General features: G+C 55.0%; 9 protein-coding genes across 9 annotated transcripts; 6 read left to right on the top strand and 3 right to left on the bottom strand.

The window, feature by feature from the left end:
- Positions 1-804: 804 nt before the first annotated feature.
- J4E84_002967 (uncharacterized protein) lies at positions 805-2,637 on the bottom strand (the record flags this gene model as incomplete). The annotated part of the gene is made up of 1 exon (XM_049385585.1): positions 805-2,637. The coding sequence occupies one exon, from the start codon at positions 2,635-2,637 to the stop codon at positions 805-807; it is 1,833 nt and encodes a 610-aa protein (XP_049246462.1).
- A 1,361-nt stretch (positions 2,638-3,998) lies between these two features.
- Positions 3,999-5,951, top strand: J4E84_002968 (uncharacterized protein; the record flags this gene model as incomplete). Its single annotated transcript, XM_049385586.1, has 3 exons — positions 3,999-4,178; positions 4,376-4,810; positions 5,466-5,951. 3 exons carry the CDS (start codon positions 3,999-4,001, stop codon positions 5,949-5,951), a joined length of 1,101 nt encoding a protein of 366 aa, XP_049246463.1.
- A 1,883-nt stretch (positions 5,952-7,834) lies between these two features.
- Positions 7,835-8,684, top strand: J4E84_002969 (uncharacterized protein; the record flags this gene model as incomplete). The annotated part of the gene is made up of 2 exons (XM_049385587.1): positions 7,835-8,212; positions 8,265-8,684. The coding sequence occupies 2 exons, from the start codon at positions 7,835-7,837 to the stop codon at positions 8,682-8,684; spliced, it is 798 nt and encodes a 265-aa protein (XP_049246464.1).
- Positions 8,685-9,474: 790 nt separating this feature from the next.
- Positions 9,475-10,284, top strand: J4E84_002970 (uncharacterized protein; the record flags this gene model as incomplete). Its single annotated transcript, XM_049385588.1, has 1 exon — positions 9,475-10,284. One exon carries the CDS (start codon positions 9,475-9,477, stop codon positions 10,282-10,284), a length of 810 nt encoding a protein of 269 aa, XP_049246465.1.
- Positions 10,285-11,434: 1,150 nt separating this feature from the next.
- J4E84_002971 (uncharacterized protein) lies at positions 11,435-13,045 on the top strand (the record flags this gene model as incomplete). The annotated part of the gene is made up of 2 exons (XM_049385589.1): positions 11,435-11,501; positions 11,547-13,045. 2 exons carry the CDS (start codon positions 11,435-11,437, stop codon positions 13,043-13,045), a joined length of 1,566 nt encoding a protein of 521 aa, XP_049246466.1.
- A 1,691-nt stretch (positions 13,046-14,736) lies between these two features.
- On the top strand, positions 14,737-16,563 carry J4E84_002972 (uncharacterized protein; the record flags this gene model as incomplete). The annotated part of the gene is made up of 1 exon (XM_049385590.1): positions 14,737-16,563. One exon carries the CDS (start codon positions 14,737-14,739, stop codon positions 16,561-16,563), a length of 1,827 nt encoding a protein of 608 aa, XP_049246467.1.
- Positions 16,564-17,415: 852 nt separating this feature from the next.
- Positions 17,416-17,876, bottom strand: J4E84_002973 (uncharacterized protein; the record flags this gene model as incomplete). The annotated part of the gene is made up of 2 exons (XM_049385591.1): positions 17,416-17,726; positions 17,837-17,876. 2 exons carry the CDS (start codon positions 17,874-17,876, stop codon positions 17,416-17,418), a joined length of 351 nt encoding a protein of 116 aa, XP_049246468.1.
- An 835-nt stretch (positions 17,877-18,711) lies between these two features.
- On the bottom strand, positions 18,712-22,077 carry J4E84_002974 (uncharacterized protein; the record flags this gene model as incomplete). The annotated part of the gene is made up of 1 exon (XM_049385592.1): positions 18,712-22,077. The coding sequence occupies one exon, from the start codon at positions 22,075-22,077 to the stop codon at positions 18,712-18,714; it is 3,366 nt and encodes a 1,121-aa protein (XP_049246469.1).
- Positions 22,078-23,273: 1,196 nt separating this feature from the next.
- On the top strand, positions 23,274-23,879 carry J4E84_002975 (uncharacterized protein; the record flags this gene model as incomplete). Its single annotated transcript, XM_049385593.1, has 1 exon — positions 23,274-23,879. The coding sequence occupies one exon, from the start codon at positions 23,274-23,276 to the stop codon at positions 23,877-23,879; it is 606 nt and encodes a 201-aa protein (XP_049246470.1).
- Positions 23,880-24,058: the final 179 nt, after the last annotated feature.

The raw sequence follows: 24,058 nt of genomic DNA on the forward strand, positions 1-24,058 counted from the left end.
ACATTGTCATCTTCGCATAACAATGAGTCTCTTGTGGATTTTGGGCTGGGCATCCGCAACGTATGGCCGAGTAGCAATCTTGCAATCTTGGCGCAAACTTCTTTATCTAGGCCGATGATCTTCGCAAGGTTGTCATTGCCTCCTTCATGTGCGGCCTTGAAACGCTGACTGTCCGGTCGTCAGATGGCATGCGGGTGTATTATGTGGGCACTACCTGGGTGATTCAAGGCAATGTCTCAGTTTCGCCTCTCGTCCGCCAAAGAACAAGCAATTTCCGGATATCACAACGCAGAAAGCTCTGTACGAAGCGAACACGCTGTCCGGCTGATAGCGTGCGTGCGGCATCTGAACGGTGGCTTACGGTGTTTCGAAATGTCCGAATGTCCAGAGACGCACGACCCCACCAGCAGAACACCGGCTTCTTGTGCAACCGCGGTCCCGGGCGTGGGGACCTTCAGCAACATCGACCACGAACGCCTAGTCGGCGCGAAACGCACAAGAGTGGCAGCACACTACGAAGAAGATGGCAGGGGCAACGCGCGCCTATTGCGCGATTCGGGCGGTCCAGCCGCGACACCTGGGCATACATGCACTGAGAGGCTGCACGGCGAGGGTGAGGTTGAATTACAGGGTCCAATAACAGCTAACACCGCTGACTACGAGGCTGTTGCTAGCCTACACTTTCCGATCGATGTACTCAACGCTTAGCTCTAATACTTGGACATCTTTTTCTGCTATCTACAGATTTGCCCCAGAGGTTTCCGCCAATCCTCCCTTCGCTGCTTGCACTCGCACCTAGACTCACTATGCCACGCTGATCACAGCCTCAGCTTCTTCAGTACCGTCGGTTCCATGCTCAGTGCTCTCGTCTTCTCCTTCCATGACCTTGTCGTCCTTGCAGGCCTTCCTCCAGCGCTGTTCAGCTTTCTGCAAGCCCTGAGTAATCAGCCCAGAAGGACACTCCTCGGTAGACCAATCCTCGGATACGATGTGAACAATCTTCGCTGGCGCCTCATCGGGCATGTTGATGAGGTTTTGAAGCCACTTCTGCACCTTGCGGTTTTCGGGGATGAAGACCTTGAGTCCGGCCGCTGACTTCCCATCCTGTCCGTTCTCAACAGGAATTGCGGATGCCGCCCAAGGTAGCTTGCGCCATCCTGGCCACACCTCTGGTTGTATAAACAGATTGACAGACTCATCGACCTGCATATACTCCCTAAGAGCGTTCACGTACACCATGTCGACGTTGATGACGAGTTTCTGGAGAGAGGGCATCGCAATCAGAGTGTTGATTATGCGCTCGAAGTGCCATGGCTTTTGTCCGCCGCGTGCGTCGGTTTCTGGATAATAAATCTCCATGTCAACGTTGACCTTACGCATAAGATTCAATGGACAAGGGCCGTAGCGAGGGGTACCATCGCATGCTTTTGAACGGCTCATGAGCTCCAGGAATCGATGTGCAAGCTGTTCGCCACCTATGAGATGTCCTTCCATAGCGGTCTCTGGGTAGGAATCGCCATCCTTGATCTCGAAGTAGTTTTCGCTGTAGAAAATGGGCTTCGCAATTTCGTGCATGACTTTGTCGACTGCTAGCAGCGCTAGCATGGTTACAGGAGGTTCCATTGTCCAGTAGTAATGAGGCTGAGCGTTTTTGGTGTTGGAAGGAAGCATGAGCTTCGGCATCTTCAAAAGTGATGAGAATTTGTATACAGTCAGGTCCATGGCTTCGGAGTGGCTCAATTCCCGAAGCCAATGGTCAGGGCGCCAGCTTTCATGAGGGAAGATGGTAGCATGGATCCTGACTTTGGTGGGAAACAACAGCACCAGTCGGGCGATTTTTCTCTTGATCTCCGCCGGGAGCGCGCTGAAGTAATCGCGTGCGGTATGTTGATTAGGTCCTGTGTTCAAATTCGCGTTGGGGTGCATGATCTGTGTGTCGTAGAATTCGGCGAAGATGTCGTTTTCCATGCCCGGAGGTAGTGTGTAGACGATCTGCTCCGGTCCAGTTCCTGCACATTGGTGTTTGTTCATTTCATTGCTGGCTTGTTCAGCCCAATCATCCCAGGGTTTGCCGTAATCGTAGTCGTAGCGCACCTCGCCCTCCGGATCTTTCTCCTCCTCGGTCATCTCAGCGCCAACTCCACTTGCCCAGGCTGACCAGAGTGTGTCGTCCTCCATATTGGCTGAAATGCTTGGCTCTGTTCGGAGCTGATTATGGCTCTCGGGCGGGAACTTGACTTCGTATCGGGAATTCTCTTCAAGCATGTCAGCTTCCATTGCAGCGATCAGCTGTTTGGAGTAAGCCTCCATTGCTTCTTGAGTTCGGAAATAACCTCGCTGAAAGTGGAGCAGCTCGGTAGCACGTTGGAACATCTCCGCTTTGGTCGCCTTCCGAGACTTAAGCAGCAAGAGTGTAAGAGTGATCATTTCAGTGGCCGTGATCTTCATTCCCTTGCCCCTGTGAGAATACATGTCGTGAAGAAAGACACCCAGTCGTGACTCCGGCTTCAGCGCTTCTGCACGGAAGTCACCCTCGTGTGGCGCACCCGGGAGGAAATGGTCGAACTTCTCGGCGTTAAAGTGCTGTTGGACCAACAGGTCTTGACGCGACGCCAATCTGGAAGGTTCCTCGGCCATGGTGTTGCGGAGGAGGTGTGTGATGGTGGCTGCTGCGGGCGTACGTGTTGCAACTGGCTGGGTATTAGTGTCGCATCTCAAATGAGCGAATGTCTGCCGTACGGTGTCTTCTTGTTGATCTCAGGGCTAGCCGCTAGATACCAGAGTATCTCCAACGCAGCTGTTCGTGCGATACTGATCGTATACCCCGCTAATCGCAGAGCTACGCGGTAAATGCACGAAGTGCTCGCAGACAGGCGTGGTTACCAAATGGGCTATCCTGCGTACGTTCAAAGGCGTGAAGGTAATCGCCGTCGTCTGTTTGAGAAGCGAGTCCAATCTTGCGGTGACCTGCCCAGAATATGAGTCTGAAAAGTCGATGTCGCGTGGCCAGGCAAAGTCTACGCACGTCCTCTACCTAGCCACTAAAGTAAGCCCTCACTCGTCGAGGCACGCGGCGTACCCCTGTTCCGAAGATCGGCTTGCTTCTCCCTGCAACGACAGTGAAGAACGACGTCTACTGGGCATATAATTTCCCGTTTGGGAGTATAGAGGCGTTCAAGGTCTTGGTGGCCTTAGCAACTTCCCATGACGTGCTGTCACGGGATGATCGCAAGGATTTGTACGAACTCAACGCGGTTAGGCATCTCTATGAGCTGCCCGATATCGATCGAAGATGCCGGACCACTCATGAGGCAGCTTTGCAAACTGCATCCTCATCTCATAGCGGGCTTTGATTTCACTCTTTCGGTAAGAGCAACTCCCCTTCTAGACTCTGTAGCAACCATGGATAATGACAACACTTTTTTCTCCCGTGTGCCAACCTTCCTCATTACGATTACCTGCATGCGGTGTCTGTGACATGTAAAGGACGACGTGAGATGCGCAGTTTGATGTGCGACAGTTCCCAGATCAAACTACCTGTTCACATAGAACGAGGAGTGCAGCAGGTCACAATACATCTGTACTGTGACATGGGCCTATCGACGGTCGGCTCGGGCGTCAGTTTTCTCTGATATCGGTTCTGGGAAGCAGATGAAAGATCATCTACACATAGACAAACATTCCATCATTCCGTGATCGCTGAACCCGATCTCGGTGGGCCGTGACTCACCAGTCGCATCTCAGGGTCTTCTTTATGGAGGCGACTTTTTGGCCTTCATGTAACGCGTCACCGAAAAGTGAAAACGCACGTGTCTGATACGCTCATGCACTGAACGTGTTTTCGGCTTGCGACCCCACTCCACTACCACCTCTTCGAGACACCTATATCTGGAGATTTGTATATTGAACAGGCTCCGACTCGGGTAGGTTGACATCAGCCAGCGCTTCTCGTGCGACTCTTGACTTATCGACATCTTCTAGTCACTTTCCATTCAACCATGTACGGCCCAGGACGCCTGCACCTGGGCAAGGCGGCGGTCGGCACGCACTTGCTGCTACTGCTGATACTCTTCGCTGCAACATGTCTTCCCCCTACTGGCTACGATCTCCACCCGGTTTCGCAGCGAGGCCCGGCGTCGTTTGCGGACGAAGCCGCGATCTTCAACTCTACAGCCACGGTATGCAATCCTCCGCGGCGGACGTGAACGTCGCAACTAACAAGTCGTAGATTATCGCGATGGCGCCAGTGTATTCAGGATCCCATTCAGTAGGTACTACTGTGATCGCGTCCACAGCTTCCACGTCTCTCACTGAGTCGGTCCAGGTCGGTCAAGCCTTGTAGAATCCGAAGTCCACCAGCTTACAACATGCGCAGATCCTGACGACAGTCAACCCCTCGTGTGAGCATGAGGCGGTCGCCGAGCTCCTGACTCCACGCGGTGGCAGCCCGACGACCATGCTGCCTAGTTGGACAACAACTGCTGCAACCCCGGTCTCAACGCCTACTCCCGAGGATCTTCCCGACGCACCGCCAGACCTCCCCGCCTTCCCCTTCCCTGAGTTGGGCTTAACCACGGACGACCCCGAATTTACCTGGCTATCACCGCTCACGCCGTACTCCTTTCCCGACGAGTTCCAGGAACGCTACGGAGGGCTACTCGCGGGCTACCGAGGCGACGACCTGTCGGATCCAGAGGATGACGACGTTTGCGACTTGGATGAGCCTCAGCAGCAAGGTTATACAGGAGGTATGCCTTGGGTCCAGTTCTCGGATACGTCTGCCTCAGATCGCCTTGAAGATACTCAAATTGTAAGTCAACAGCATGGTCGGCCTCCTACGTCTCACTGACAGCAACTAGTACGAGCAGCCAAGGTTCACCATCAACCCAACAGTGATTGATCCGCGGGTCGGCATGTCTGTGCCGCCGGCGGACATGCACTTTCCGTTGGATGTATGCCCTGCACCTCGACCTCTTACTACTTCTCACACTACCTTTTCCCAAATTTTGTCGACGACCAGCAACGCGGTTCCGACCCCAAACAACGCACATGCCGGACCTGGCTCTAGCATCGATAGGATACCCAATGAGATAATGCTAGAGATCTTGAGGTATATTTTGGTATTCCCAGGCCAAGCGGTCCGCATGAGCGAGTCAAACCACCCGACTGGAGAACCCGTACTTCAAGTCGCGACTTCAGGACAACCCACACACAATGACCTCCGCCTACCACCCCTACGAGACCTTTTGGCCGTAGCTGCGACGAATCTACGACTCCGCCGCTTCGCTTTCGACGTATTCTTTGGACATAACACCTTTGACCTGACCTGCGGGAATATCCTTTACCGAAGGGCTCTTCAACGGAATCCTCTTCGATGGATCAGGGGTGTACCTATACTATACCAAGAGTCGCTAACGCATGTCGAAATATCCATCTACTTGGGCTTGGGCCCGGTAACCTACCAGGAGATGAGGAGGATAAATACCGAGAGCATGATTAGGGAAATTGGAAAGAGCCACACACTGCGGTCAGTAACAATCAAAGTGCGAGTCCCTTATGGCATACAATCTCTTACGCCTGCCGAAGGGCGACAGAGGTTTCTCCAAATGCCTGAACTCGACCTTCTCAGTCGTCTTCGCGGGGTGGACCACTTGGTAGTACAGGCCCCTTTCGCACTTGGAGCGCCCGAGACTGTACGGCTGCAGCAGTGTCTGGCAAAGCCCAAAGGGAGGCGCGGCAGGGGCGATCAGCCACATCTCTACCCAGCTCTAGCTCTACACCCATTGAGTAGCGACACTCTGGTGAGGAGGCCTTGGTCAGAATTAGACTCCGAACTGGAGTCCTACGGTGAAGATCCTGCAGATTTCTCGACCAAGATCTCCAAGGCAAAGAAACTGGAACGTTTGAGGCGGCTCGACTGGAAGAACCCAGATGAACCGGACGTGCCTTGAGTATCCGCTTGGTATCGGGAGCAACTGACCGTGTCGCGCTCTCTCGACGTTCTGATGCAGATAGACGGTATCTTGTAATAGAACCACATGTATGACCTCTTGGCCTTGTGATCTGCCTGAACGTCTTGTCTTTGACTGAGCGTAGATGGCGACTTCTATGCAATCCAATCGTGATATGAGAGTGACTGTTGCTAAATGATGACCAGTAGAGACTCCAGATCTACGGAGACAGTTGCTGTCTCGTTGAAGATTGTGCATCCTCTCAAGTTGAATGGGATGAGCTTCTTGGAGAATGCAGTAAAATGCCGGGCGCTTTGATTTGCCTTGAGCCCGAGATTCTTCTCTCACGTCTTCAAGTGATCGCGTAGCTTTGCAAGCGTTTGAGGGCGGGCTCCATCCGGGCGCTAAAAGTGACCCTTAAGTTGGAGTGGCCGTTTGTTGTTGTGAAAGCTGCCCGCGAAAACTTCAGTCGCAGCTTCTCCGCCAACTTCACCAATCCTTTCAACATCACCCACAATCTCTCTTCTTCTGGCTTCTGCTCTCCTACCACACATTTGACACCATCCTCGAGTCCAGCTGCGGCGCCTGATCGAGTACCTTGACGGAAAGTAATCTCTCCGCACCTCCTCTCCCGATCGCAGTACGTCCTCGGCGCACCTCGACTTCCCCACCCTCGTCTGCATCACAGAAGATGCCGTCCTCCTCCTCGCTCCCTCCTGCCGCTGCGAAGCAGCTCAGCAGTACCAACGTCGTCGTCGCGAGTATCTCCCCGCCGACGGCCGCGGGCCCAAACCAACCTCCTCGCGGGCTTCTGGCTTTGCCCACCGAGATTCTCCTCACAATATTCGAATACGTACTGGTAGAGGAGGACAGGCTATCGCCAAGTTTAACAAGGTCTCGGAGGGTGGAGCCTGTATTGCGGGCACACCCCCGCATCCTCTCGACACAGACTGAGCCTCCCAAGGCGAGTCCCCTCAAGCCAATGCTCGAGATCTTGAGTATAGGCTTAGTCGCAAAGCGGCTGTTTCCAGTCGTGCGAGAGGCCTTCTTTGGAAAGAACCGCTTCGACTTGTCCTTCGGCCAGAAGTGGCTAAGCGGCGTCCATCCAGATCTCCAGACCCTCATCCACGACGTTGAGATATGCGTCTCGACCTTCGGCACGAGCCAGTTCCCGCGGTCAAGCGTTGACTTCTCCCAACATCAATTGAAGATTAGGAGACTACGCGTACTAATCTCTGCCCGCGCGTTCGAGCGGCACGTCTACGTCTACCACCCTAGACAACAAGGAGGACAGACACCTTGGGAGCAAGTTTTTCGCACTGCCCCTGAAGTTCGTGCTCTCAGCAAATTGCGTGGCGTTGGGGAAGTCACGGTCGACTTCAAATATCCTTCTAGGTTGCTGTTCACTCCGCCAGGTCCAGATTGGTTGTTGGCGCAGGCAATCTGGCTCAAGAATACCATGGAGCAGGATTAGGGGTGTGAAGACGCCGGTGTAGATTAGAACAATGCATGAGCTGCAGTCAGGCAGTATGTCCTCTTCCTCCATGATAGCCGTGCGGCTGCAAAATGACACCTCTGGATAACCAGAGACGTTCATCGCATCGCCCCGTGATCCAAGATTCCACAAGTGAACTCCTTTCCTCGAATTGTTACTCGGAAAAGTCTGAGAACGGCCCTGCTCGTGTCTGGAAGCTTCCGCCGAACGGTAGAGGCTCGGAAGCCGCCCCTCTCACCGTCACTTCCTCATTCCTCATCGAGCATTGCCTGGGTGACCATTGGCTGACTACGCTAGCACGCTCAAAGTCTTGGCGCAAGGTCAAAAGGCACAACAACTCTGTCCCTCTTCCCCTCCTTAGCAACGACACTCTCACATCATCATCACAATGCGTTTTGCTCTCTCCCAGTCAGACGATTTCCTCGCCCGCCACGACCTCGACCGCTCCATGCTTGAGAGCCTCGTCGAGAACGAGGAACGCTTCCTCGCCGACGCCCGTGAGAAAGCGAGAACCGCCCCCCGTATCAATGCTCTTGGTCTCGCCGCGCGCAACGAGATGAGGGATCGAGACCTGGCCGAATTCGGTCCTGCCGCGTTCCCCCCTTCTTCCTTCTTCGAGACCACCGGATCTCTACGTCCTCGCGTGTCACCGCCAACTGGTCAACAGCCTGCTCCCCCAGCGCCTACATCGGGTGTGTGGGAGTACTATCAGGCTTCCGTGGTCAATGCGACCAGTACGTACTGGTCGTATGGTGCTAAGACTGGTGTAAGTACTAACCCCTCTCCATATCACTTAGTGACTGACTAACATGTTACAGTGCGTCAAGAACAGCGACGCCCTCAAGGATGCCAAGGAAGACGGCAAGCGCGTCTACACGAAGCAGCCGGATGGTCAGTTCCGCTGGGCGGCTTTCCAGCAGTGCAGCCCGAGCACAGTTGCGGGCTTCAAAGGACTACATCAGATGGTGCGAGCCGTTGGAGGCAACCCTGCGAACTTCGGTTCCAGGATTGAGATGGCCGAGTACGTCATCGCTCGGGAGGCACCTGTCAGTGTCGTCCAGGAGGAGGACGAGGGCGAGATCTACTCGGGTACCTTCCCGGTCCACTTGGGCCAGCCAGCGTCCCAGAAGTTCTGGGGTGTTGGACAGTTGGGCAACGGCACGCTGACCATGGCGGCGACGACCCAGGGTGCGATGGAGAAGGCGACGAAGGGTGCATTGGAGAAGTTGGGTGGATGAAGGGGTTTTGTGTGGTCTCCGGGTTCATGAGCATTCAGCGTCGGCGTTTGTGGTTGCTGGCCCTCGACAGAAGACATCTTGTCGATGGAGGAGCTGGCCGCTTGGTATCAGATAAACCAAGCAATATGAAGACATGTCCTCCCATTATCCTTCTTTGAAAACCTGCCCATGAACCTTTTGTGATACAAGCCACTTCTGTTGTAGGTGTCTTTCTCGATTCTCCGGGTATTGACATTGACGTCTCATGACATCTGCCCGGAGTGCGTCTGAATGTCCGCATCATGTTTCATGCGAATCCCTGAGAACACTGAAGTCGACTGTACCGACGGCATCGTCAGGAGATAGCGCTCGGGCCTTACATTCTGGCGTAGCAGTGTTGTTCGTCCAGTGCGTCTGGGTCTCACTTTTCTCGACAACCGCACCACGATCTGCGCGCCACTCACAACACACGAAACGATCCTCGGTGCCCTCCGCTCTCTTTCTCAGATCATAAGCGCAGCCGTTGAGCTCTTCGCAAGCAAGGCGTCATCGGCGCTGTGCACCGCACCCGTCGGCGCTGAGGCAGATCAGCACACCCCGCACTCGACTCCCGTACACGACAACTGCACCACCGCCTTTTCAACAGCCAGTAGAGATCTGCGATACGGTATCTGTCCTGCAGGTTGATCGCCATCTCCACGTCGAGCCCGCCGACAACCTGCGAGCTCCCGCCAGACCACGACAGCCACACCAGAGTCGCCGGCAGCACTCTGAACGCGATCAGCACGTCGAGACTCCCAGATCGAACGCGATGACGCCAGGTACGGACGCAGAGGTCGCTTCCGCGTTCCAGTTCTTCTCCTCGAGACTGCCAGAGGAGATATTCTTGCAGATTCTCAAGCACCACCGCGCCAACCACATCCAAGGTGTGCTTGTTTTGGACTACAACGGCTTTCCCATTCCCGAAAATCCCGCCTTCATTTCCCTGACAGCTTGCGAGGTACACTGGACTGAAGACAAAGGAAGCCAGAGCTACACCCCGCCGGTGGTCCGGCCCCTTGGCTTGGAGGTGGTGCGCAAGGTCTTGGGGATTCGCCGTGTCAACAAGCTCTTTGCGCGTTGCATGCTCGAAGTCTTCTACAAGAGCCCCATGGTGTTTCAGCACGGCCAGTCAAGTGACTTTGGCATAAAGCCTATGTGGTTCCTCCCCTGCCAGATCAAGCCCAAACTCATCGAGCGCGGCGCATCAATCAAAGTTGAATATCGCGACGAGTGGCGGCGCACGTATCTGGGACTCGTAGCAACGGAACATGAGGTTGGCATCGAGTGTACGACAACGGGTATAGACTTGGCTCTCAGCAGGGAGAAGCAAATGCCGACCATAAACGATGAAGATGCTAAGCTCTTGGCGATGGACCCCAACAGGATGTTTGTCCAAACTTCCAATGGCCTTCTCATTCGGGGTATACAGTTCACTGGAGGTTATGAGCAGACATCGTGGTTTCTCCCCGAAATATGGAGCGAGGTAACGATCCAAACGTTCTTCGTCCTTCTCCAGCACCCAGATTGGAGCTCAACCGATATTCCTCCTGGCTCATCCTTCATTCTGTCCCTGAAATAGAGAGAGAGACCATGTCGGAGGAGGAGATATAGAGCACTTGTGACGCGATGGTCTTCAGGGTACATAGACTTGGTATTTGGCAAACCTGACGGCAATGCAACCGCTTGGAGGAGGCGTTGGTTACTGGGCGCCGCAAAGGCATGTATAATGATATGCTGCAGCTTAGTCGGAAGAAGCACTCTTGCGCAAGTCTTATTTCCAGACCAATCGTGCGTGCGTGATGTAGAAGAAGCCAGGGGCCGGGTTGCAAGCCTCGCGCCTAGTATTCGACTGATGATCTGTGTCGCTGTATGCAGGCTGTGTTGTCTTAATGATTCTGAAAACCCGTCGTCGTCTGAACTCTGCAGTGACGTTCTAGCGTGGCGACCAAGTTCGATGTTTGTCTGCGTCCGTCTCTCACGACGACTTCCGCCTCCGAACTCTTGATAGCTTCACCACACGAACAGCCACCCACGACCACGTCCTCCTTTTCAGACACTGCGCCGACAGCTCTCTCCACGTAGATTGTGACCGGCACAAGTGCGACAAATTCGAGACGTTTATAAGCACCTCCGCGCCATCGGCCACCTCCGCGGCTTTGTTCGACCATCGCGATCTTAGCCACGACTAAAGACGGCGACAGCCACGACAACAGCTCTTCTCATCGGCTCGCACACCTGCGCCGGGCTCGCGAAGATACCGGTAACGACAACGGCGCTGCCTGCAACATCTGCGACTACTCCTCCTCGCCGATCCAGATCGAGGACGACTGCGACACCAGGCACGCCCTCTTCAGGAAGCACTCCTGACGGCTCTCAAAGCAAACTCAGGAACACCTCGAACACCGAGAAGGCCACCCAGGAGAGCATCTGACGCCGGGAAGACAACAGCAAACCTCCTCGTGTCCCGCCACCAGGTTTCAAAGCCCAGGTCGTCGCGACATCTGGCTATCTCCATCGCACAGACAGCCACCAGGCAACTCGTACAGTATACAATCGCTTTACGGCCGCAACTTTGCTCCTCTCCGGGTCGCCGAAGGGATTGACTTCTTGCAACTCCCACGCCACAGACGTCCGATCATCAAGCACCCATCTCCCCGAGCCTGGTTGCTGCCCGTCCTTCGCGAACGAGCCAGTTCAACAACTTCCCCGGACTCAAGCCAAACGCAACGATGAGCAGCCTTCTGGAGTATGTTAGGCTCGCGGCTCGCGAGCGTGGTTCCCGACCCATGCTGCCCCGTAAGTCGTCTCCGGTCAAGACCGATATGTCGCTAACAGATACAGCGTCTCATGTCGACCCGAACGAGCCGGACACCGCGACCCCGCACAAGCCTCCCCGCCCTACTACAACAGCAGACGAACGCGTCTGGAGAGATGGGCAGCATGCGATGACCTACAACGCGTGGCTAGCAAACGAGAAAGAGTTGGACGACGCCTTCCGCATCTGGCGAGATACAGACGACGGTAGACGCGAGGTCGCAGAAGTGTACAACCGCTTTCCAGGTTTGCGGCTTACGTCCATCGGCGCCGAGGACGTCTCCTGGTTCGTTAGGGAGATGTCCACCCCAGACACGTACTTGCGTAAGACGTGGGATGCCGCCTCTAGCGATGAAAACACCAAGCCCGGGTTTACACTCGCGCAGCTCATGCTCTTGATGCTCTTGACGTCTCCTCAACGATCGCTTGAGATTGACGCAATGTACCAGAAATCCGAAGAGCTCTTTCCCTTCTACCGAGAAGCACCATGGTGGGGCAAGCTATATGGACCCTTCGCTGTCGGCGGTCCTGGACTAACAGGCGACTACGACTGCCTTTTCCCCCACTGGGGTTATCTCGAAGGCAAGATCCCCGGCTGGCCTTCGCGTTCGGAGTGTGCCGCAAGCGGCATTGACAGCTTCTACACTCTTCCGCCTGGTGAAGAAAACTTGCTCACGACCGACCGCTACGGCAATGAGGCATTGCCATTGTACTGCGATGCACCGTCATACATCTCAGAAAGCCGCGTGTATGGAGGAATGATTGCGAAGGGTATATCCGATCTGCCACAAGAATTGCTGAACAAGATCATCAAGCATCTTGGCTTGTTCGAAGGCCCTGTCCTCATGGCGCTGGATAATACGCGTTTAGACGACCTTCCTAAAGCCTTCCGCTGCAGGTTCGTACTTCCAATCGATCGTAACCACATTAGGGGTGCCGGCAGGGTCTGGGACAAGGATGCTAGGCCCCACACGAGTATTCCTGAGATTCTCGGTCTTCGTAAGGTCTGCCGCGTATGGGGCGAGATGGTCCAGGACGTCTTCTTCCAGAACACCTTCGTGTTTCGGTACGACAACCATATGCCGATAGATTCAAGGTCTCAAAACGTGTGGGCCATATCCACGTCTGTAAGAGAGGACCGATACAACCTGGTAGACTTCAAGGTCCACTGCGAACCCAACTCAAAGAACAGATTAGCACAACGGTTCGAAATTGGCTTCGACTACGAAGAAGAAGTAATTCACCTCGGAGCCAGCCGCAATACAGGCAGGATGATCTTCGGTACCGACGCTCCTTGCCACCAGACTTTCGTCAAGAAATGGATCAACAACCAACTGTTCTTAGATGACGGAGGCCACCTGGCTGTGCGAGCCTTCCGTCTGAAGTTCGATCCTGGTACCCATGCAAGGGAGCTTTCCAAGCAATGGCTCTCGGACATCTTCCAGCACTTGCACCGGAGGGGCATTGGAGGTAAAAGTGCTGGCAGCAACACCTTGCTGCTCGACTGGAACGCTCGTGACCTGTGAACAGTCCGTCCGGGCGACCACATTTTGTGTTGTTTGTTCCGTAGATGCGGCGCAAGTGCTCGAGTTCTCCCGTGGTGACGAGTACGACCGCTGAAGCCGCCGGTGCTTGGAACCCAGCTGTTACTTCTTTGCTTGCCTCCTCCGCGGGGGTAAGACGGCGGACGATGCTGTGCCTGTTGTTGGTGGCAGTTGCGGTGCAATGGCGGTCGGGGTAGAAAGCGCGACGTCGATCACAATGGTCCTTCGAAAGAGGGTCGAATGTCGATGCCTGGTAAAGAGAAGGCAAGTGGTATCGTATAGGAACCCTTCGATGCGGCCTGAAGATTGTGTCCGGTCAGCAAGGCCGCCCCTTCATAGGGTGTGGGAGCGCATACCTAGAGAGTCGTTCGCTTCATGGCCAGCTCTATAGTACTGAAGCAATCGAAGAGAACACTCTCGAGCGTGGTTGAAGAGGCAGATGGAGAGGCGATTTGCAAGAGCAGGGTGTTTGGTCCGAGCATCGGGGAATTGGATCGCTCCGCTGAAACATCACGGCAACGCCCAGGCTCCCATTGAAGTGCAGCGCGTACTGCATGAACGCTGAAGCAGACCAACAAGAGCTATCTCGAACCTGCGGCCCAGTAGTGTGTTGAGATTGCGGGGGAGGTCGAGCGGAGGATAGTCGGCAATGAGGTCAAGTCCGCCTTATTTTCGAAGTCAAGCCCGCGAACAACGCGTCAACGATTCGAGTACCTGGAGAGCATTAAGAGGCGCGACAGCAAGCTCACTACAAGAGTACTGGAGATCCTGTTCTCGTTAGTAGCTGGCGAAGCCTTCTCCGCTCGAGCGTACAGAAGGCGGCCGACCTATCCTGCCACTCGAGGTATGCAGACAGAGCGGACATAGATGCGGTCCTCCAGCTCTAGATAGCCTGGCTAAGTCTGCTCTGTCAGTAGAGAAGAATCCGGAAGGTTGAGTTGAGTTGAACAAGAACGAGTTGCTGTGGGTCGTGACACTGTGAACTTCAGATCGAGCCACGGGCAAAGCTTCAGCCCTTTCCGCACTAACAATCGACCGCCACCGTGACCACCGATTACAATTCAACCACCACAGGCAAACCACCTCGCCCTACATTCCAATGGCATCGACAGCAAGCTCGAACGACGGAAATGAGGGAAATCCCAGCCGCTCGCGTAGGCTCGTCCGCAACGTTCTCCGTTTCTTCTCCTGCAAGTCATCGTACAGGTTGCCAACGCACCCGTATATGCAGAACGGAGCTGGAAGAGGACAGCCTAGTCGTTCAGGACCACCCCAACAAGCCGACTACTGCAGCCTCCCTCGGGGACTACGCCGTCACCCTGCGCGCGCATTGGAGCATCAGCGCGAGGCCGTGAAGCATACGGGGGGCGTATAGATGCTAGCCATTGTGTGCGCCAGTGGAGCCTGGAGTCCGTGGCGTGTCTTCTCGACGCCAGATACTAGAAGAGGATGACGCGGAGACCGTCAGGAGGTATCGAGAGCAAACATGGCGACAAACGAAACCAGTAGATGCAGACGACGGCGGAAGCATACGACACGAGAAAAACGCGTAGGAAGCACAGGAAACAGTTCAAAAGGGGATGTTGGGCGCGACATGTCGGAGGGTTCGCCATCCGACGCGAGATGAGATGAAGTAGGGAGGTTGGAGGCTATCTACCCCACCATAGCTCCCCATGACGCTAGACGCACCCCTGCCTCCGATGCAGGCCGACCGGGCCTCCGATGACTCGCCCAAAAAATACAAAGACACGCTCAACAAGCTGCACTTCTGGCACAACACCACCATGACGACGGTCCCCGACTACTCACGGCCGACGACGCCCGACAACGGTCCCAATGGCCTTGTCTCGCCCCGCACACCCAAGAACGGCCTCGCCCTAACCGAGTACAGCGCGAACCCGAGTCCGCCCTCGGAATCGACGTCTTCGCGAACCAACGATGTCATACCCGACGCCTTCCTCCTGCCCAACGGCTACCCCGACTACCTCCGCCTCATCCTCACCTCGCGCGTCTACGAAGTCGTACAGGAAACGCCCCTCACCCACGCAACCAATCTCAGCAACAGGCTAGAATGCAATGTCCTGCTCAAGCGCGAGGATCTCCAGCCCGTCTTCAGCTTCAAGCTGCGCGGCGCATACAACAAGATGGCACATTTGGATCCCAAGGATAGGTGGCGGGGTGTTGTCGCTTGTAGTGCCGGAAACCACGCGCAGGGTGTGGCCTACTCTGCGCGCAAGCTCAAGATTCCCGCAACTATCGTCATGCCCTCAGGAACGCCCGACATCAAGCACAAGAACGTCTCACGGCTAGGCGGCTCAGTCATCCTACATGGAGCTGACTTCGACGCTGCAAAGGCAGAGGCTGCGCGATTGGAGAAGCTGCATGGGCTTGTGTCTATCCCGCCATTCGACGACCCGTATGTCATTGCAGGTCAGGGTACGGTCGGCATGGAATTGCTGCGACAGACAAACCTGCAGGACCTCAAGGCCGTCTTCTGCTGTGTGGGTGGCGGTGGACTCATCGCCGGAACTGGTGTATACATCAAGCGGATAGCACCGCACGTCAAGATCATAGGAGTGGAGCAGTACGACGCAAACGCCATGGTCGAATCGCTCAAAGCCGGAAAGCGCGTCTTCCTGAAGGACGTCGGACTCTTCGCTGACGGAGCTGCGGTCAAGACAGTGGGAGAGGAGACATTCAGGATATGTCAAGAGGTCGTCGATGAGGTGGTCCAAGTCACAACAGACGAGACATGTGCAGCCATCAAAGACATGTTCGAAGATACACGCTCCATTGTTGAGCCTGCAGGCGCGCTTGCCCTGGCGGGTCTGAAGAAGTGGGTCAGTCGCAACCCATCACCAGATCGTAACCGCGGTCTGGTCGCCATTGCCAGCGGCGCAAACATGAACTTCGACCGTCTTCGCTTCGTCGCCGAGCGCGCCGCTATTGGTGAGAACAAAGAAGCCATCCTCTCCGTCACTATTCCCGAACAACCTGGTTCATTTGCCAAGCTCGTTTCCGTCATCCACCCTATGGCAGTCACAGAGTTCAGCTACCGCTACTGTGGCCCTGAGTCAGCTCAGATCCTCGTTGGTGTCGAACTGAAGGCGGCGACAAGGGCCCGCGATCTACCCGACCTCATCGAACGTCTCGCCGCTGAAGGCATGACTGCCGAGGACCTCTCTCAAGACGAGCTCGTAAAGTCACATATCCGCTACCTAGTCGGAGGGCGCAGCAACGCCGCCGACGAGCATATGTACATGTTCGAATTCCCTGAACGAGGAGGCGCCTTGTACAAGTTCCTAAACACATTGCAACCGGGTATGAACATCAGTCTTTTCCACTACAGGAACTACGGTGGCGACGTTGCAAAGATCCTGGCTGGCATACAGTGCAAAGAGGAGGATAGTAGCAAGTTGGTCAGTTTCTTGAAGGATATCGGATATCCGTACAAGGAGGTCACAGATAGCTCAAGCTATAAGATGTTCTTAAGGCAATGAGATGAGCAGGATTGATTTAAGCAAAAGGCGACGTGTGTAAGGATAAGTGGTGGAACGAAGATATGAAGGAACAAATGCAGATACCCCTTTCACTTTCTCACACTACTCACCATCTCCCAAACTACGTGCATATTGCCCATCCCGAGACCACGGTCACCCATCTACCAAGGCCAACCCCCCTCCGCCTTCAAGAACCCCCCACACTCATCATCCCTCTCGCCTTCCAAGATAGCAACCATGGGCTTCGCGCCCTCACTCGTAGGCTTGGCCCCATGCTCCGGTTTGTTCTATCTGACATGTCAGCAAACAACCTTGAACCCCACGCGCATCAACAAGTGAAAGTGGGAGTAAGAAAACGTACCCTAGGCCCCAAGTTACTCTCCGTGAACCCCGGGCAGAAGCAAAACACCTTCCACCCCTTGGGTCCATACTCATAGTCCTGACACGCAGTAAGCATGTTCAGTGCCGCTTTGGAACTGCGATATGGCAACTGGTTTCATATCAGCAAAGGCCTCACCGTTACCCCAACTCCACGCCAATTGCAACACCAATCTTACCAAAACAGCCGATTGAAAGAGCGGGGGCCATACGTTCTTCATAGCCTGATGCGGATTCGTCCTATCGCTCCTGAGCCCAATACTCCCAGCTCCACTCGACACGTTCAGAATCCGCGGCGTCTTCCCCATCTCCGCGCTTTTCGCGAGGAGGGGAGCGAACGTTTCTACGATGATGGCTGGGCCCGTGGCGTTTGTTAGAAAGGCGGATGTCATGCGCGTGGCGAGAGAGGAGGAGGCGGGTTCTTCGCCGGTTATGGCGGCGTTGTTTACGAGGGCGTCGATGCTGGTGGAGAGGTTAGTGGGTGAGGGAGGGTTGAATTCTGCTTGGGAGGACCGGGGTAGGATTGGAGATGGAGATGAACAAGGGAATGGAATGGGTGTAGACGAACCGACCATACTTCTCCTCCACCACATCCTTCGCTTTCTGGATGCTATCCTCGTCGCTCACATCAATCTGCACCAACTCCACCTTTCCAGGCAAACTCTTCTCCTGGAGCTGTTTCACAGCGGCTGCGCCTTTCTCAGCGGAGCGACTGCCGAGGAGGATCAGGTATTTGGCGTTTTCGAGGAGTTGGGTGGCGAGGGAGAAACCGATGCCGCCGTTTGCTGGGATGATTTGTTAGTAAAGCTTTGAAAGAGGAATTTATGGAGTGAACAGAAGAGGGGGAGAGGTGGGAAGAAGGTATGGAGTAGGAAGTAGGGAGGTGTTTGCGTACCGCCGGTGATGAGAACGATGGTCTGGTCGGTAGAAGACATGTTGATGTTTCTTCGTTCAGTTACGGACTGTTTGATATAGAGCTGATTTTTCTCTTCGTGCTGATGTGAGCTTGATACTGTCTTGTTGGCGGCTGTAGCCTTCTCTTTATATCTTTTGGTCCAGGCCTCTAACTCCTGCCTTCTGTTTCCACACACAACCCTAAACTCTAAGACTACGCATAGCTTCTTCGGTAGGTTCATGCTCCAGCTCCACCGCCACACGCTACCTACAGCTAAACAACCGAAAGTGCAATAAAGCACTTGCACATTCTGCTGTAGTGCGCGGCTGCAGGACCGTGAGCATGCATTCCCCTTGACCGGACAGTAACAACACGTCTACGTAGTGCAAAAGCCACGCAAATCAGACGCGGATGGACCCAATGAGCACCCTCGATTCTCTTTCGAAAACCTAGTATTTCCCCCGACCATCCGCTGCCGACCATCCAGCACGGTGGAGATAGTCGGCGGACGGGGATAACGGAGTTAAAGACACGATCGTGGAGTAAAGACGGCTATATACGAAGCAAGGTTAGACTGTAAGCATGTCATTTAACCTCATCCATCCTTAGAAATGAAGCTTGGTTGATATTCCTGATCCATCTATTGGCTATCTAAGTTGTGTATTGATGTTGCAAGCCGAGGGCCGCTGTCGGCTGCGTGGTATCCTAATGATGCGAATTCCTCCTGACCCAAAAAGAAGAAACGCCGGCGCCTATTGCTGCGCCTTACCCAAGATGACAACGCCCGATCTGATGCAAATGTGGTAGCGAACGTAGGGTGATGTGTGGAAGGACATGTTGAATGACAGACAAGCAAAGCGACTCTCTGTACACGCTCATACCCTATCCTCTGCGAAATCCAACACCTCGCAATCGTCCTCGAAGAAACCCTCCTCGTCGCCGTCGATACCCTCCTTCTTCACGCGCCGACGTCGTGTGGTGACGACAACCTGCTCTACCTCCTCTTCGCCGTCTCGAAGAACAAGCTTGTTCTCGATCCTGGCGGCAACGCCCGTGATGTCATCCTCTCCAGAGTCATACGCCTGAGTGATTGGCGTGGAGATACGTGTTCCCTCTACGGTCTCACCAAAGAGCCATGGCGAGCTATCTTCGTGATGGAGATCGGAGATAAGTGCCGGTAACGAGGGCTGGTATTCGCTGCTACTCTCTTGAACCTCGGGTGCTTGTCTGGAGTAGACAAAACGCGTGACACGTTTGTCGGTGTAGAAGGGCTGGTAAGGAGGGTTCGTCTCAATCTCGGAGAAGCTGAGTGGTGCGAGAGATGGCACGGTAGGCTTGCGAGAAGGCAAAGCGCGAGGAAGCCAGTCACCGTAGCAGTCAAGTGTTGGCTCGAGATCACCAGGTTGCGGGAACAGTTGCTCCGTGACGGAGGGTGGTAGTGCGGTATCCGAGATGGGAGCAAGTCCGAACTCCACTGTCTTCTTCTTGGTTATGGATGCAGTATGCGATGATTTCCCCTTGCCTGTCGCAGCTCTCATCTGCACCCTCCAGATCTGAAGTACACCACCGGACGCTAGTGCGATCGAACCACGACCTCTACCAGAAAGCCAGCGTACGCTGTAAGGCTTGATACCGCTAGGCGATGACGGAAGTGTCATTTTGTTGTCGCCGGCATGCCGGATGTTGTTGATTGACTTGCCTACATTGGCAGCGACGGCTTTGCCAGATTTTGCGCCAGCGGCAGGGGTTACACCCAAGCCACTGAGACTGAATCGAGTTCCGCCGACGCTGTTCTTAGCGCGAACAGCATCAAACCAAGGCCTAGCGCTATTGACAGCTTGCATTGCTGAGTTCATCACACCAGCGGGACCTGTGGGGGACGCGACATCCTTTGGTGGGGCTGGTGCAGCTGGACGAATGCGCCGAGCTGGTGGCCATTGGAAGGCCGACGCAGGCATCGGGAACATGTGCACTGTTCCCTTGTCCGTGATGACAGCCAGTTTGTCGACTCGAGGGGCAGACCAAACAACATCGATGACGTTCGCAACAGTCATTCTGGTGAAGCGAGCGACTTGTCGTACGTAAGGTCCTGTTGGCTGTTCCCTTAACGTCTTACGTGCTCTTCGGAAGTTCATGCGCTTCAGGTCCCAAACATCTTGATAGTCGCCCTTCTTGCTCACAGTCATGAGCATAAGACCGCTGGGGGCGAATGACATGAAGCTGCAACCGAGAGCCGCGGGTATAGTGGCGACCGGATGAAGTGCGTTCTTATTCCTCGTTTCCTCTGCGTCTGCCAGTCTCTGCAGATCATAGACGGAGATCACAGATGCCTCTTGTCTTGGCTGAGTCTGGTTGTGGCCATGGGTCGGTGGAAAGTAATGCTGCATGGGATCTTGACCATATGGCACGTTAGCTCCTTGCTGGCCCTTGTTCATGTAGCTCTTGAAAGCCTGCATTCCCTTCTCAGTGGCCCAACGTGCACCCTTGATTGCAACTTGTGTTCCCTCCCTGGTAAGTCTATCGATCAAGCCTGCTTCGTTGGGCACATCGACAGCGCAGTTGGGAGATGGCTGAGGCGGTACGCTGTGGTGCCCAAGGCCCGGAGCGCGCTCGTAGTAAGGTGAAGTCAGGGCTATACCGTTGACAGGGTAGAGCGCGCTTGACGCTGGTGGGGTGACGGCGAGCCAACGATCGGAGAGCGAAAACACAGGCAAGCCATACTTCTCAGGAGGAATCTCGTCATGGCTGCCGTCAACGGCACTGGAACCGCCTGAATGTATGGCCCGTTCCCGATTCTGAACGGATGTCCACAGTTTACCGATGCAGCGGAATCGCTCTGCATACTCAGAGTGACCTTCGTGGTAAGGCGCGAATACGAAGACTTCTCCACTTGCACCAGACGCCACAACAACAAACTTCCCCCTCGCATCAATGACGAAGTCGCCTACTGGAGGTGGAGGCTGAAACATGGGGCTATCGATTGGGCTCGTGAGAGGTATCAGGGGAGTGCGATACAGGACAGCCATTCTCCGCCTCTCCTTCAGTGAGTAAACTTCGACCGTAGTTTGGTAACCACTGATTTGCCCCTCTTGATTTCCATGTCGTGAGGACGGCCTACTAGGTGACTCAGACGCCGAATCGTCAGCCACAGAGGATGCACCGCTTCCACTAGAGCTTCTGCTGTCTTTCACGACCGGACCGTGGAGGATAAGCGCGATCAGTGGACGGGAAGCAGCTAAGGGATCGTGCCGCGAGATCCAAGGCAAGATCTTGGCGCCTATTACAGCGCCCCGAAGTCCTTCTAGTCGACCTACAATGTCCATCTTGCTCTTTTCAACCCGGAAGACATCGAGCCCACCTTGCGACCCAACAAGCAGCACGTTCTCTGTAGTTCGAGCTGCCTCGTCTCCTGCCATGGACAGAGTATCGAAGCCACAGAAGTAGCCTCCTTCCCCTGGCTGGATGCCATCGGACTGGCCGTTGTTGAGGCCGAAGTCGATGTTTGGCAAGCCATAGTAGTGTGCTTGAGGTTGATGCGGCAGAGGCGGGTTCGGCATGAACTGCTGTGAGGGCGGGCGAACGCCTTGTTGAGAGTACACAGATGCTCTACGGTCTCTTCCAGGCGAGTTCTGTACGCGTCCACCAAAGTTGGTGTATTGGTTGGGGTGGCTCAGGGGTCGTGCACCTGGAGGTGAGTTTGACATGGCCTGTGGTGCGTACAGCCCGTCTCGTGCACCAGGCGAGTTATGAAAGGTAGGCGGAGAGCTGGCTATAGCGATGCCCCCATTACCCGGGGAGCCGGAGTTTGGAAAGAAGGGAACTGACTTGGCCCACTCGTTGGTGTATTGTGCGGCCGTGTTTCGAGTGGCACCGATCGCCGATAGTAATGGAGACGTAGTGGCATGGTAGTTTGTGGGTGGAGACGTGGATGACAGACGTTTGGCTGACGAAGGTGACTTGGTTCTGTGACAGTCAGTCGCGTTTGAATACGAACAAGAGTCACCATCGCCCCTTCCATGTAGGGAAGGGTGGTGCTGCTTCACGTACATCTCTCTCGGGTATATGCGCGTAACCTTGCCGGCCGCTTTATTTCTTCTTCCCAACTCATTTCTCGACGTGTTGCGGCCGCGTGCTTGTGGTGTGTCCTGTACCTTGGTGCCCTTGCGCTGCTGCTTGTGCAAGTAGGTGAGGTTGGAGACGGGCGTCGTATGCTCGGCGGCGTTGTCGGGCGATGAGCTCATATAACCTGCGGAGGAGCGTGTGGAAGGGTCTGTTGGAGCGCTAGCTCAGTCGTGAGGAAGTGGTAGGTGTCGTGGGCGCGAGAGAGGTTGTGGGGGTAGCGACGGATGAGGACGGCGGCGGGTGACTTGGGATGAATGCTAGACGGGCGTTGCGTCATGCGCCTCCGTGACCAGGACTCGTGGAGGTGGCGGGCGCGTGCTTGCACAGCAAGACACTTATACACAACAACACTGGTGCCTTGTTCCTGACTCGGCGCGTTATCGGGGCCTATCTCTGGTAGTCACTCGGTATCGTCGGGAGGGTCGTTGTGGCTGTTGTTTGAGCCGCGGGGCTGGAGCTTCACGCGGCACGCTAGATATGGGGCCCCTCAGCGCGTTATGCAGAGAAGTCTGGATGGGCGCGCAGAGGTGAGTCAAGATGGAGCTCTATCTAAGCTCCCAAGTGTTGAGATATGTATGCAGGGCGTCGTAAGTGCAGTTAGTTGTGTCGCTGGCCAGGTCGCGGTGCTGAGGGGCAGCTCATAGCTTATGCAGGTGCATGTCGCGCCCTCAGCCTTCCATTCGCCCACCACATCACGGCCGCCGGCACCGCCCTTTGCGCTGCTATCTAGCCCCTCTTTGGCCGACTCTAGTCATTCGCAGATTGCGCGCTGCTAGTGATGTCAAGTGACTGCAGCGAGCACGGTAGATGCCTGAGCAGGTTGTTGGGCAGCCACATGCGGCGTTCCGCGATGCATTCCGAGGGACTGGAGTGACGTCCTCCGCATGCATATCATGGCCCACATGCCGCGACTTGTCCCGCGCCTTGCACGTGCTTCCAAGGTTATATCTCCAACCTCATTGCAGCTGCAATGATAGCCAGTACCCAGCGGTGAGCTTAGTCTCTGCGATGTGCAAGGCCCGGGCGTCAAGTACATAGGCAGCGTCCGTTCGACTCCGTCCGACTCCGTCGGATTCTGTCCCATCCACAATGACAGGCATTAAACTTATTGGTTTACATGCCCAGTAATCCGCCCAGGGGAGATTTGTCCCGAAGCTTATGAAGATTACCATTTTTGGAGCCGGCGACATTTATCCCAGGAGACACTCGCATCACCTCCTAAGCGATGTGGCTAATGTAGCAATAAACCTCGGGTAGGCTCCGGTACAAAAGTATGCAACTCCCAGGCTGAAAACCCTAAACCCATCCATCCAATATGTTCGCGTCCAAGTTCCTCAACCTCGTCTCCTTGACGCTCCTCCCTGCGGCTCTTGCCCAGTCCGAATACACAAACCTCCCAGCCGTCGCACCCGGCGTCTTCAACGCGACCGCACGCATAGAAATCAAGAGCACCGTCCCCGCCGCCTGGGACGTACTCACCGACTTCGCCAACTACGCAGCCTGGAACCCGTTTGTGCGTTATGCCCTCACTACTTCAGCCAAGGGCAACATCACCCTGCCTGATCAGCGACCGGTTGAGGGCAACTTCCTCTTCTTCCGAGTGCAGATTCCTCCGCTTCCGCTGCCGGTGAACAAGGACACGCCCGACAATCTCCTGAACACGCAGTTGTCCGCTGAGCGCATAACTCATGTGCAGCCCGAGTTGGGAAGATTGGCATGGGATTACTTGGGGGAACTCGCTGTTGCCTCGACGCGCTGGCAGGCGCTCAGCGACATAGGCAATGGCACAATGTTGTATGAGTCGATAGAAGTGTTTAATGGGTTGTTTGCTGGAGTCTTGAAGGATACGCTTGGAGAGAGCTTGCAGGAATCTTTCGAGGCACAGGCAGAGGGACTGAAGTTATACCTTGAGGGTTGCTAAGGCTGTAAAGTAGGAAACTACATCACCTCGTCTCTAACAATGCCGAACTCTTTGTAATACAGCATGTATGCAATTCCGATGATACGGCTGAATTGAGAGCCGGCACGATGCACAGTCGGCATGGTTGAGATGAACCCGACGGCGAATGAGCACTTCGGCGTTGCAAGCAGGCATTCCGA

Source organism: Alternaria hordeiaustralica (assembly GCF_023758085.1).
Source record: "Alternaria hordeiaustralica strain BMP 2776 chromosome Unknown scaffold_4, whole genome shotgun sequence".
Lineage (NCBI taxonomy): Eukaryota > Fungi > Ascomycota > Dothideomycetes > Pleosporales > Pleosporaceae > Alternaria > Alternaria hordeiaustralica.